Here is a 12,824-nt window from a genome sequence, read left to right on the forward strand (position 1 = left end):
TCAAAGAAAATACCTAAAAGTTTGAGTAAAGGTAATCATGGCTGTTCCTGTCTACACAGCATATTTCTGTTCTACACTGAAGCTAAGTAAAACATTTATGATGTTTATAACCCATAATACTTTGTTTCTAGTGTAAGACTAAGATTAAACGAGTAGAATAAAACATTATTGAACTATGTATTTTCATTGTTGTTTGACTATCATGCCCCTGTCAGATGGATGAGCAATTAGCCTCCTATACTGGCACCCAACAGAAATCTGATTCACAGCCTGCTAAAACTGCTAGCAAGCTGAGGAAGCTTATTGTGTGCCACCTTTAGATGTCAACAGCTCAAGCTCCATCAATCACGACTAAACCACAGCTACTTGAGAAGTTTATTTCTGGTTCTGATTTATATATTCAAAAGAGTGCTACCAATAGCCATAAAAGGAAAAAAAAAAAATCACCACTACAAAAACAAGTAAGAAAATTGCATTCTGGTACCATGGTTCTCTTTACCTTTCCTTCCAAGTTCAGCTGCTGCATTTCTTGGTCACTATTTCCTATTCCAATAAATGCACACGGTTGAGACTCTTGTTCAGAACAACCATCGCGTTCCATTTGTTCTTTTTTTTTCTTCCATCCACTGCCCATAAGATATACACAAGGAGGAGGGCAAAAGAACCTGAAACAATGAGGGGGAAAAAACACAATGCAATTACATTCAAGAAAGCATTTCCTTTTCTTAAACACATGAATACAAAATCATGCTGAACTGCACAAAGTTAGCTCCTAATGAAACATTTTGGTGAAGTCTTTTGTAATGCAAATAATCATATCCACAGCACAGAAATCAAGACTTCCACTTCCATTTGTTCAGGTAAGGTTCATCTATATTGATGTTATGCATTCACTTAGCCTAGATATTTTTTAGAGCAGGGAACGTCTCTTTTCACATAGCTCAGAGTTTTGAACTACTGCAGTTCAACAAATCCAAAGTACTCTAACATATACAAAGCATAGTATACCATCACAGAATCTGCAGTTACTGATTAACGTCTACTCAAAATGATGTATCATTAATTAATGACATTCTTGGTATGGATATTACTCTTAACTTCATTTGGTAATTAACCTGGAAAACAGAATTAGAGCAATGCCCAAAGTAGAAAATTTCGAAATACTAATACAACTAAGTAAAAGAATTGAAAGCAAAATGAATCATTGGATTACTATATATCTTACATCCTGAACACCTGCTGTATGTGGATGACTGAAAGAAAAATATACTGTATCCTTTCAACTCACAGACAACCAAGAGATTTGTTTCGCTAGTTGCCAAAAACCCATCCTCACAAATTCTTCCCACCTAGAATAATTTCCTTATAATCTTCTCTTAGTAATTACAAAATATCTACTTCAAATCCCAGCTCAGGCAGGCCCCACATTTTACATAGTTCAGACCATCAATCCAGTCCTTGTGTAGGGTGTAATTCCTCTGCTCAATCACACACTGACTTACACATACTTTAAAACATTTATGTCGGGACTTCCCTAGTGGCGCAGTGGTTAAGAATCCACCTGCCAATGCAGGGGACACGGGTTTGATCCCTGGTCCAGGAAGATCCCACATGCCGCGGAGCAATTAAGCCTGTGCGAAGCCCGTGCTCCACAACAAAGAGAAGCCATCTGCAATGAGAAGCCCTCGCACCGCAATGAAGAGTAGCCCCCGCTCACCGCAACTAGGGAAAGCCGCCTGTGCGCAGCAACGAAGAACCAATGCAGCTAAAAATTTAATAAATAAATAAATAAAATAAAGTTTAAAAAACATTTATGTCATGTCTCGTCAAGGGGCCTGAAAACTCAAATACCTACTCAAATAGTAGCCAAGTAAATTCAAATAGCAGCCAGGTAAGCAATATAAATGGGTGGGCCAGCTGTACAATAAATAAGTAGAAATATCCCTCAATTACCCAAAGAAGTAGGTTCCCTCCCTTCTTTCTTGAAACACACAGCCCTCATGGTAATTCCAACTTTTTGTACAGCTATAAGCATAGAAATTTCTTTCTTAATCTTTTAAGCCCACTGAAAGAAAAAAAAAAAGAGCTTAACTGCAAAGAGCATCAGCCAATGCTGTGTGGCTCTGATGACAAGGAAACAATTGGGATCAGCAAGCATGTGAGTATACACTCACCCACCCACTCACAGGGCTGAACTATGGGCGTGGAGGCCTAGTGCTGGCCACATCCTCCAACTTCCCAATAGTTGCCTGAAATCAAGTTTTACATGAAATTCCTAATTTTAAAATTTTGCAAATAATTTATGCCTTTTAACACTTTTTAGGCCAACAATGTAGAGACTTAAAAAAATAAAAAACTAAAGAACTGTACACAGGCATGTGTGTGTACATACATACACACAGATACCATCATGCTGGATTTAGCTTTCAGGCCACCCTAAAGGTAGTAAATTGGGAGGCTGGGGTCAACATATATATACTACTATGTATACTAATGAGAATCTACTGTGTAGCACAGGGAACTCTACTCAGTGACCTGTGGTTACCTAAATGGGAAGGAAATCTAAGAAAGAGTAGATATATGTATACATATAACTGATTCATTTTCCTGTACAGTAGAAACTAACAACACTGTAAAGCAACTATACTCCAATAAAAATTAATTAAAAAATAAATTAAGTAAAGGTAGTAGAGTAGTGTCTACTTGTTTGCTTCCCCCTCAGCACCTACTACAATACTGACTGAATTGAATCAAAATACATGGCACCTACTTTTTGCTCAACTCTACCAAAGACTACTTTAGAGGCAATCTACATACAATTTATAGGAAGTGAGCTGGGTTTGTTTAATTTTCATTAATTCACAAAAATTTATTACACCCCTAGTCTATACTAGATACTGGGAATATATTAGTAGTTAAAACAAACAAAAATTCTTGTCCTAATGGAACTCAGAGTCTAATAAGAAAGACAATTTTAAAAAGCTAGATGACTAAAATAACATATATACTCTGTTAGCTGATGGTAAGTACTGAGGGAAAATAATAAAGCAGGGAAGGGGTACTTAAAAATGTAGAAGACCTGGGTGGCCAGAGAAAGCCTATTTAAGAAGATGACTTTAAGTCATGACCTAAAGCCATGGGTTTCTAGGGTAAGAGCATTTCAGAAGAAGGAATAAATAGCAAGTGCAATGGCTCCAAAGTAGAAAGGACTATAATGGATGGCGGAGAAACAACAGACCAGCGTGGCTGGAACAGAGACGAGAACAACAGGAGATGAAGCCGGAGTAATGGGGAAGTAGACCTAGCAGGTCGAAGGGGTCAGGCTGAGTTAGGATGAAAATCTTCTGGGGTCTTCTCATATGTATCTAAACCAACAGAAAGGAATCAGAGCAGCCTTTGTTCCTGTATACTCTCTGTCACCATGGACATAGAGGTCACAGCCGAGGCAGTGGGCTCAGTTCCAGGTCACTCCAAGTTTGGAGGGATGCCTGGATTAGCTGGGCTAGTTCAGGAGTTGGCTCAGTTCAAGTCTGCACCACGGATCTTTCTGGCCTCTAATGCTGGGAACCACCCAATACTTACCATGGCACAGATTCAAATATCTAGCTGGCACACTATCAGGAAGTTGAGAAGGCATCAATTTTGGAAGCTTGTCTACTATTAGTATTTTATTGACAGATGTTAAGCCTCCTTAGTAAGTTGGTATATCAGCTATAAAATTCGAAAAGCTTTGTTTTACTATAGTGTACCAAATGTAGTGCTGGTTTTCTCAAGAGTACTGTGATAAAATGGCATGAAACCAACAGGGCATAAAAATCAGACAGGTTGACAAGAAATTCTTTACCACTCAAAACACTGACCTAGGTTCTATATTGAAAGTGCTTTCCAATCTTGTAATAAATGTAAGAAAAATGAAGATTCTTCAACTGCCTCTGAACTAGCCTTATTTTTATATCAACTCTACAACTATTCAAGAAAGCTGTGATGCAAGAAAATTGCAAACCCAATATAAACATTAAGATTATTTCTACCATGTGATGATGAAATCATATTTTAAACATCCCAATATTGTCACTCCCTAAAAATCAGCTAATGAATCAAATCTTCATTTCCAGAAACTTCAGTAGTAATATAATAATCAAATAGAAGATAGCATCAATACAAAAAAATTTACAGACAAATGAAAGAAAATTAAAGGGAGGAGGGTAAGGAAAAAATGCCACCTAATTAACAAAAGAAAAATTAACATACACCTTTATAAGGTGTATGTGAATCGATGATTCTTTGAATTTGGACAGCTGGTCAATATGTACCAAACATTCAGTGAAAAGTCTGACCAAGTGGCTAGCTTTTGGAGTTTAACAGCTGCTATAAAAGGACACTTTATGAAACAATGTGCCTTTATTTTCTAATCTAAGCAACTATGACAAACAATGCTTTTATTTGCCACTTGGTGGCGATATGCACACATTTATGATTTCATTCATTTCCTAGTTCAACAGTCAGCCTTTATTTTCAGAGAATGATTCAACAAGTTTTTCCTCATATCCTGAGATGAGGTCTGGAAAATACCTTACAGATTCAAAGAAACCTTTTTATTTAGCCCAATATATAAGATTAGACAAAATCCAAACACATCATTTACATTTTTTTATTTTGGCAGAATCATTACCCTTTGATGATTATTCATACTTCCCCTAACACAAAGTTGAAGAAATGTTAGTATGTCTACTGGCATTTCCATATCTTTAATAGAAATTTGCCTCTAGACAAAATAATTTTTTCTTTAAGTTTATTTTTCAATTTGAAAAGACCTTCTTCGATTAAAAAGTAAAACTAGCCACTAACATACTAAGTGGGATACCAAATATGTTATGCAAATAAATACTCATCATTAGGCACAAAAGTGAATCCTGAGAATGATTTAAGATTTTAGGATAAAACTTCCTACCCCAATATTTCTAGCATCATTCACTGGAGTTATTTTGTAAGCCAAGATGACTGTGGTCATGTCCCCAGGTTACCTCATGCCTAATGCAAGAAAGAAAGCAGATCTTCCTCTTTCCGCTGCACTCCACTAAGGAGTAAGGGAAAAGAACTCTTCCAGTAAGAAGCCCTGCCAGTTATCCAGGAGGCTGACCTGTGTTAGCAGCCCCTGACGACTAATGCCTTTTTAAAATCAGGTAATTTTAATAGGTTTTTACCTTTACTGTGAAACTAGTGTATGTCTCTTCTGGAAATTTTAATAATACAATAAACATAGAAAGTAGTTACTCTGGCTTTTTCATCTTTTTTTTTTTTTTTTTTTTTTCATTCTTTGGAGTCAGAAGCTTAGATTCTTTGAGCTTTCCTCTGACTGGGGTTTTAGACCCACCAGGCTATACCCCAAATAATAGAAAGAAATTGAAAATAAGGGCAACCATAATAACAGTTAACCATTAAATCACCTATTTTAACTTGATAAACCACTATAGCTTTGTATTTTTAACAGTGACTAACAAACAGGAACCTTATCTGGACTAATCTTTTGAGTAGCTCTTCCCCTTCTGTTATCTGCACTGGGCCTCAGTTATCCACCGAAGTATTTAAATGACTTAGTGACTTTTAAAATTCCCATCCAAGATGCTTTTGCACAGTACCTGGAACCTTACAGGTTGTGAGAAATAAAGAATAAATGAGTTAATAAATGAATCCAATTGTATTAAACTGAGCAACACTGCCCAGGTTGGCAGCTTATACAATGAACATGTTTTCCTATCTTCATTAGATCCAGCCCAATCTCACTCTGCTAATGGTAAAAAGAGAATCCCAGACAAAGTGAAGTTTACAAAGTTTGTGTTTTTTAGACGTCTTTAGGTTCTTCAGGTACCTTTTCCATCTGCAAGCCTTGCTGTAGATAATTAACACTCAAACATAAAATGCAAGGCTATGAAAATTAGGGAAATGAAAAAAATATGAAATTTGGAATTACAGACCCAGGAGTTCTAATCCTGGTTTTTATCAACTCCTAACTAAAGTGAATCTGGGCATATTTAAAGTCTCTGATCTTTAGTCTCCTCACTCACAGAATGGGGATTAAAGCATGCCTACTTTACAAGATTATTCTGAGGATTAAAATTTAAAGACATTTGTAAGGCATTTCCAGAACAATGTCTAGCTCGTGACTGGTTAAAGGGAAGCTGTTCCTTCTTCAGATTCACTATGAAATACAAGGCTGACCATTTAGACCCATCTCAAGTAATGAGGGTATTGACTTACGCTGTTTTGCTTGGTTGGGGGGAAGGAGACAATCTCCTATATACACGTGATATCATTATTGGCGGGGGGGGGGGGGGGGGGGAGCAGACAGACCACCTGAATTTCCCGTACCAACTTCATGCAAAAAGGGGTCACTATCTCGATTTGGTTTCTTTGTCCCAAACTGCAGGTACCAACTTCTTCACATATTTAACTCTAAATCAGATGATTTAAGTTCCATTAGTAAAGTAATCAGAAATTTAGTAAACTTGAATAACTAAAAAAGAACACTTGGCAGTATGAGTCCTAAATGCTGTTTTCAGCTGTTCATCCTCTTTGAGGATAACATTATCAACTAAACAGTTTCACCTTTTTTTCAGCTCAGATTTAGAGGACTTTGAGAAAGAGACTATTTAAAATTCTTCCAGCCTGTAAATTAATATACTACCTTTCCCTTCTCTTATGCATATGCTAAGATCTCCTTTATCTCACAAATTCTAAGATTCCACTCATTCCTTTCAATCCAACACCCAAACCTGAGTTTTCATTCCTTCTCCCAATTCAGTTTTGGTGCCTTTCTAGCCAATCCAAAAAAATCTTTCATCTTCCCCCATAAGCAGCCTTTGTCTACAAAATGTTTAACACAAAAATGCTGTCTGAAAGACAAAGGCTTGAGAAACTATTAACAAGAAAATTCCAGGAACCAAGTGAAAAAACAAATAACAAAAATCCACAATTATATACCAAAAATGCTGAAATTTTAAAAATACTAAGACAAACACTAAATATTAAAATCCCTATTATAATTTAATTTTGGCTAATCTGATTTATAGGTCATTTCTGTAGTGCCACATTTATGTGGTATGAGTACCAGCTCAGCTTTGCTGGGTTTTTTAACCTGAATAGGCACAGGGTCAGGGTGGAGAGGGCTGGGAGTACTTTTCTTCACAATCACTGCATAATTCAACTCGGGGGTTTGTTTAAGCCTTTTTCTTTTTAAAATGGTACTTTTGGGGTCACATTTCTTTATAAAACTACATTTTCCACCGAAAGGAAAGCTACTTTTTGAATGAGCTAATGTATCACAGAAATACTTAGAGAACACCATGCAGCCCCAAATAAAAACTATGGATTATTTCATTTTGTGAAATCACGGATTTAACCAGAGGATCTTTACTAAATAAGCCACAATTTACTTTGTTTCTCCCTCTTCAATAGAGACAAATCCCCCATTTTTCATTTTGTACTTGCAAATTAACCCAATAGAAACCATCCTCTTACTTGTATATTAATACATCACATGCAAATTCATGATAGCCATTATTAGCCATTAATTAACTATCTACCAGAAAAACAATAATCTTACCTTTTTTCATTTCCATATGACTTCTGTGCAACTTTTGCATGAAGAATAAGTACTGTTTGATCCCCTCGCTCTTTTAAATAATTTCGCATAGCTTCCCTAAAATAAAATATAAATATCACCATTACAGGGGTAAGATTTAGAGTATTACTATGCTCTATAATGAGAATACTTAAGAATATGTTTCAAACAAGCAACTCCAAAAATGAAAACAATAAAGCAAAACAAACCCATGAACTAAATTTAAAGAATATTATACAATGGGGAAATATATACTGCTCATCTTCAACTCTATTCTTTGTTCTTTGAAAGAAGCTGTCCCTCGCTCTTGGAATTTATGATATAACGCAATTAAACCACAATTACAACTTAGAGAATAACCAGAATCACTATGTACACTGCTAATTAGGCTTTAAACCCTTTATAAAATTAATGCATGCAATACTTTTGTATTTAATAATCTGATTCACTACCACCACTAGCCCCTCTCCTCCAGCTATTAGAATGAGTATTTTTTACTGAATACAAAGCCATAAGAAATCCTTAGGTCATACAAATTTATTATTACATGTTCTTAAAGTAACAACCCTACAAAAGGACTAAGAAAGGGCTACCATTTATATACAGATACACAATTACTCTCAAGGATGTTACTAAACACATAAAGTTAATAAAAGCTAATGCAAATTAGTGAAAAACAATTAAATTTTGGAAAAAATACAATGTTAATTATTTCAAGCACAAAATACTCCAACTATCTATTTACTATGCAAGTGTATAAAAAATTCAATGTCTTAAAAATATTTATTCACCCAATTATTTTGCTAAGCAATATAATAGAGTATGAAGAACGCAAGGTCTACACAGATCAAACTTTACATTTCTGAATCAGTAGAATCCCAGTTCTTGAGATGTTTAACACATTACAAAATAAAGCAAAAGTGCTTCAAAGGCAATCATCAAGAAACTTTTAATAAAGTGAATGCTATTTTTATTTATAAGTAAAAGACAAATGTATAGGGGATAGCTACAGAATAGTAGTAAGTTATTAAACGTGGGGAATTCTAGACTTCTGACACTTTGAAACTAAGTGGTCTGGGGCAAATCTCTTAACCTCATCTAGCTTGAGTTTCTGTATCTGATAATAACAATAATGCTGACATAACATAGAGTGGTTGTGGGGATTAAATGAGATGACAGCGTTTATGTTTAGTGACTGAAAACCTTTTGGCTCAAGGCAGGAATGGTAACACTGGAATCCAACAGATTGCACATTATTCCTTACCACTGTAACAAAGCTCAAAGTCCAGTAAAGACAGCAAAAAATGTTTGGAAAACAAATTGTAATGAGATTCATGTTCCAAATAGAGGTATGACCAAAGAGCTCCAATAGGGAGTGCCTATGTAAAGGAGGGGAGGGGTGATAAAGGACCACTCCTGGGAAAATTTTCTTAGAAGAGCTAATTTCTGAAGGAAAAGGAATAGTCACAGTAAGTGGGAGGAAGAAAGAGTAAGGCATTCCAGGGCCAGGGAGAGAAGTATGGACGAGCAGGAATGACCCTGCAAATTTGGGTACAGCAAGAGATTCAGGCTGAGGAGTAAATCAGCCACAAAAAACAATAGTAGCTAAGATTTCTGGAGTGTTTACTATGTGCCAGGCCCTGAATAAATGCATTATTTCACTTAATCCTCAAAATCCAAAAGGTAAGTATTGTTAATACCATGGTGAATGTCTTGCAATTAATAAATGGTAGTCAGGAAACTGAACAAATTCTCTAAAATTCTTAAGTGAGCCATGGCAGTGAATAAAATTGAGAAGTTGGGTACAGTCAAATTGTGAAAAGCCTATCAAATCCCTTGAAAATCTGACATTTGTAAACTTAAATACTAAGTATAAAAATTTAAGCTAATTCAAATATCACCCTATGATAAGATGGTGATAAAAGTGGTAGCAGGTAATAAAAATTTTAAGACACCTAGAAAAAACTTAAAATAAAAAAATCCATCTCTTTGAGAGTTAGGAAAAGATCATCATTTAATTTTATCTCCACTCCATTACAGAAAAACACCATGCTGTGGAAAGTGGATTTTCAATCTACACAAAAGGCAATGCAAGATCTTGAGGTTTCTTTTAAACATACAGTTAATTTTCCTTTATAGTTAATTCTAGTGGTGAAATAGAGAAGGGGTGTTAGAAAGCATAGAGAAAAGACAAACTTGAAAAAAGGCTGACACACCAAGAAAGAGGTAATAGAAGACAGTACAGGAGAAGACAGGTTTTAAGTCTTTTGTTTCAGGAGAAGCAAGTGTTAATAGGTTCTACTGGACAAATGTCAACTCTGAAGTGCCCCAGAACTCCAAGCTGGAAGTATTTAATAGGTTGTTGGAAACAACCATCTGTAGTTCCAGAGAGGGATCTGGGCTGGAAAAGTAGGGTTCATTGGTATACACAGTTCATAAATAAAGCTATGGTAGTCAATGAAGTCTCCCAGAAAGAAAACACAGTGATAGGAGAGTCAAGAAGAAAATGTATAAAAGGAAATGAAGAACCGGTAGGGGTAGAACTGAAACTGTCTATTAGATGCTACGGAAGGAGACAACCTCAAAAGAGGGGAACAATCAAAAGGTAAGATGCTGGAGAGGTGAAGGTCACTTTAATTTTAGCAAGAAGTCTAACAGCCACCAGCTAAAGCCTCACAAGTTATTTGTAAAATGAGAGGCCACTGTGATGCCTAACAAGTAAGAAAAGAGCCATAGGTACTATCTGGAAATACCCTCTAGGGAATGGAGAAAGAAGCTGACTATGTACAATGATTGAAAATCGGTATTGAAGGACTGGCTAATGTTGAAATCCATAAATGATAGTGTCAAGTCCCACTAACATTCCAAGGGAATAGAGACAGCACATTCTCAAACCTGCTGGGTACTGGACAAGAGGTGCAGCGTGGAGAGGATAACGATTAATAAGGGATTTGAGGTGTTAATAAGTCACGTGACTGACCATAGCACTCAAGGTAGATAAGAAAACAAAAGCTAAGCCAGGAGAAGGTCAATATCTTGACAAAACTGGCACAGAAGCCCAGTCACTGGCATAAAAAGTGAAAAGTTGCTATATACTTGAAAAAAAAAATTGTAAGAAACCATTTTAAATATATTTCCCCACGCTGAATTCTATTTGCATTTACAGTCTCTATTTTATCATTTAGCAATTACTTGATATGTTGGTCATATTTCATGTCTTTTTTCCTTGTCTTCCCAAAGAGTATGCAAAGCCTTTAAGACACACTATTAGGTACATTTTAGAAATGGAGGAGGGGTTAAGTAACTTTCCCAAGATGATACTGAAGTCCCAGGATTCAAATTTAGGCAGTCTGGCTTTGGAGGACAAAATTAATACTATCAGATACTTTTGCACTGGTATTATGAGCACTGCTTTGGTATGAAACAAACAGGGAGAGGTCTGACTCTTGACGCCTGTCAATTACTAAGCCTGAGTTTTCTCACCTGTTTTTTTTTTTTTTTTTAAAAGACAGTAATAGCTCATATTGTGAAAAATATTTTAAATTAAGTACCCCCACAAACTGACAAATATCCAGTGTCAGTAAACTCTACCTATTATTTTCTGAGAACAATGGCAGGAGGGAGGGGAAGATGGAGGTCGGAAGACTTACACTGAAGTTTAAGGGCAAACTTGAAAATGACCTGGAGGTAAATCATCAGGTGTCTCACCTGACTTGCAAGGCACAAGTTTTTGCAAGCATAATAGGTAAGCTGCACTTTTATACATCTTCCCATTAAAGATTTATTGAGAACCTATTACATCCCAGGCACTGGTTATCGTGCTAGCTGAACTGTTCACAATAATGATTACGACAAAAGATTACAGATCTCAAGGTACTTATGATGAATGCAAGATGACAGCTCTAGTTTTCCTTGTCTTTTCCCTTCATATTTATAATACAAATTCTTGAAAAAAGCAATTAGAACCTTAAGTAACCATTAATAATAGTTGTCCTGTAGTAGTAATTTGCCAAATAGCTTCTTTCAACAAGAAAAAATTTTCCTTTGTTAATAGAATATCAAACATTAAAATTATGTTATCTGGCAGTTAAAGGTTGACAGTTTTGTTGTGCACCTTAAGGACCCGTTAAAAAAGATATAGGCAATATACTCAAAAGAAACACAATTAGAAAGTAAAGACCATGGAATGATAGCCCATGTGCTCTTCATTTAGTCTAGGGTTTGGTTAATTGAATAGGGTTTCAATTTCAGCAGTGTTGACATCCTGGGCTAAACAATTCTTTGTCGTGAAGGAGCTGTGCTGTGCATTGGAAGGCGTTTAGCAACATCTCTAACTTCTACCCATTAGAAACCAATAGCACCTTTCCTACAGTTGTGACAACCAAAAATGTCTCCAGATATTGCCAAACGTCAGAGGGGTAAAGGGGGAGGTCACCTGGGTTGAAAACCAGTGGATTAAAGAAAACCAAAAATGTTCCAACAATAAGTTGAGAAAATCACTCAGTCTTTTTAAGAAAGAATGAGGGAAATTTTGTCATTTGAAAACATAATATAGGTGCTGTAAAAACGTTACCAGTAGAATTACTACTTTGTATTACTGAATTGTTAAAAAACAGTAACAACAAAGCTAAAACTCATAATTTGTTGTAACAGTTACTATCTAACAAGTTTTGAAGCTTATGTATTCTTTGTTATTTCATTTAATAATTCCTTATAAAATATTCATTCTGAATGAAAGCCAATTAACAATTATTTGAAGAACACCATGGAGCAACTATTTTTGAAAGAGTTTACTCACTTAAAACACATTAGCTTAAACGTTTAGAAAATCAGAAAATTTTACCAGTATTTTTACTCACATGAAAGCATGGCAAATGCCATTCTAGTTTGACATGTTTAAACTATCACCATCTTCGTCAAACTTCTGGCTCTTTTTTCCTTTATAAACGTCTTTTTTTTTTTTTAATATCGCCAACAAAATTCACAAAAAAGAACATCCTTAACAGTGTTAACCCCTATTCTTCTGAAAATAGAACCCTTACTTCCTCACCACATTCATGTACGCCGCCATGATTAGGCCAAGGGGCACATAAGTGATTTAAACCAGATGTACATGTGCGTGCACACGTTGGGGGCTGGGGGGAAAGCATTTGAGCTGGGAGCTAAAGTCCCAACTACTCAAGGAATGAAGTGGTCCACAAAC

The 12,824-nt window shown here is 35.8% G+C and overlaps 1 protein-coding gene across 5 annotated transcripts in view; it reads right to left on the minus strand.

Moving 5' to 3' along the window:
• LOC309821885 (recombining binding protein suppressor of hairless) overlaps positions 1-12,824 on the minus strand; it is a 231,627-nt gene that overhangs the window by 20,361 nt on the left and 198,442 nt on the right. For all 5 annotated transcript variants that reach the window (XM_082653428.1, XM_082653425.1, XM_082653426.1 and 2 more), the window contains 2 exons: positions 7,604-7,699; positions 500-665 (listed from right to left, as the gene is read on the minus strand). In XM_082653428.1, coding sequence (XP_082509554.1) covers positions 500-665; positions 7,604-7,699 — 262 coding nt within the window. The remainder of the gene's footprint in view (positions 1-499; positions 666-7,603; positions 7,700-12,824) is intronic.

Source organism: Grampus griseus (assembly GCF_964374135.1).
Source record: "Grampus griseus genome assembly, chromosome: 4".
Taxonomy (NCBI): domain Eukaryota; kingdom Metazoa; phylum Chordata; class Mammalia; order Artiodactyla; family Delphinidae; genus Grampus; species Grampus griseus.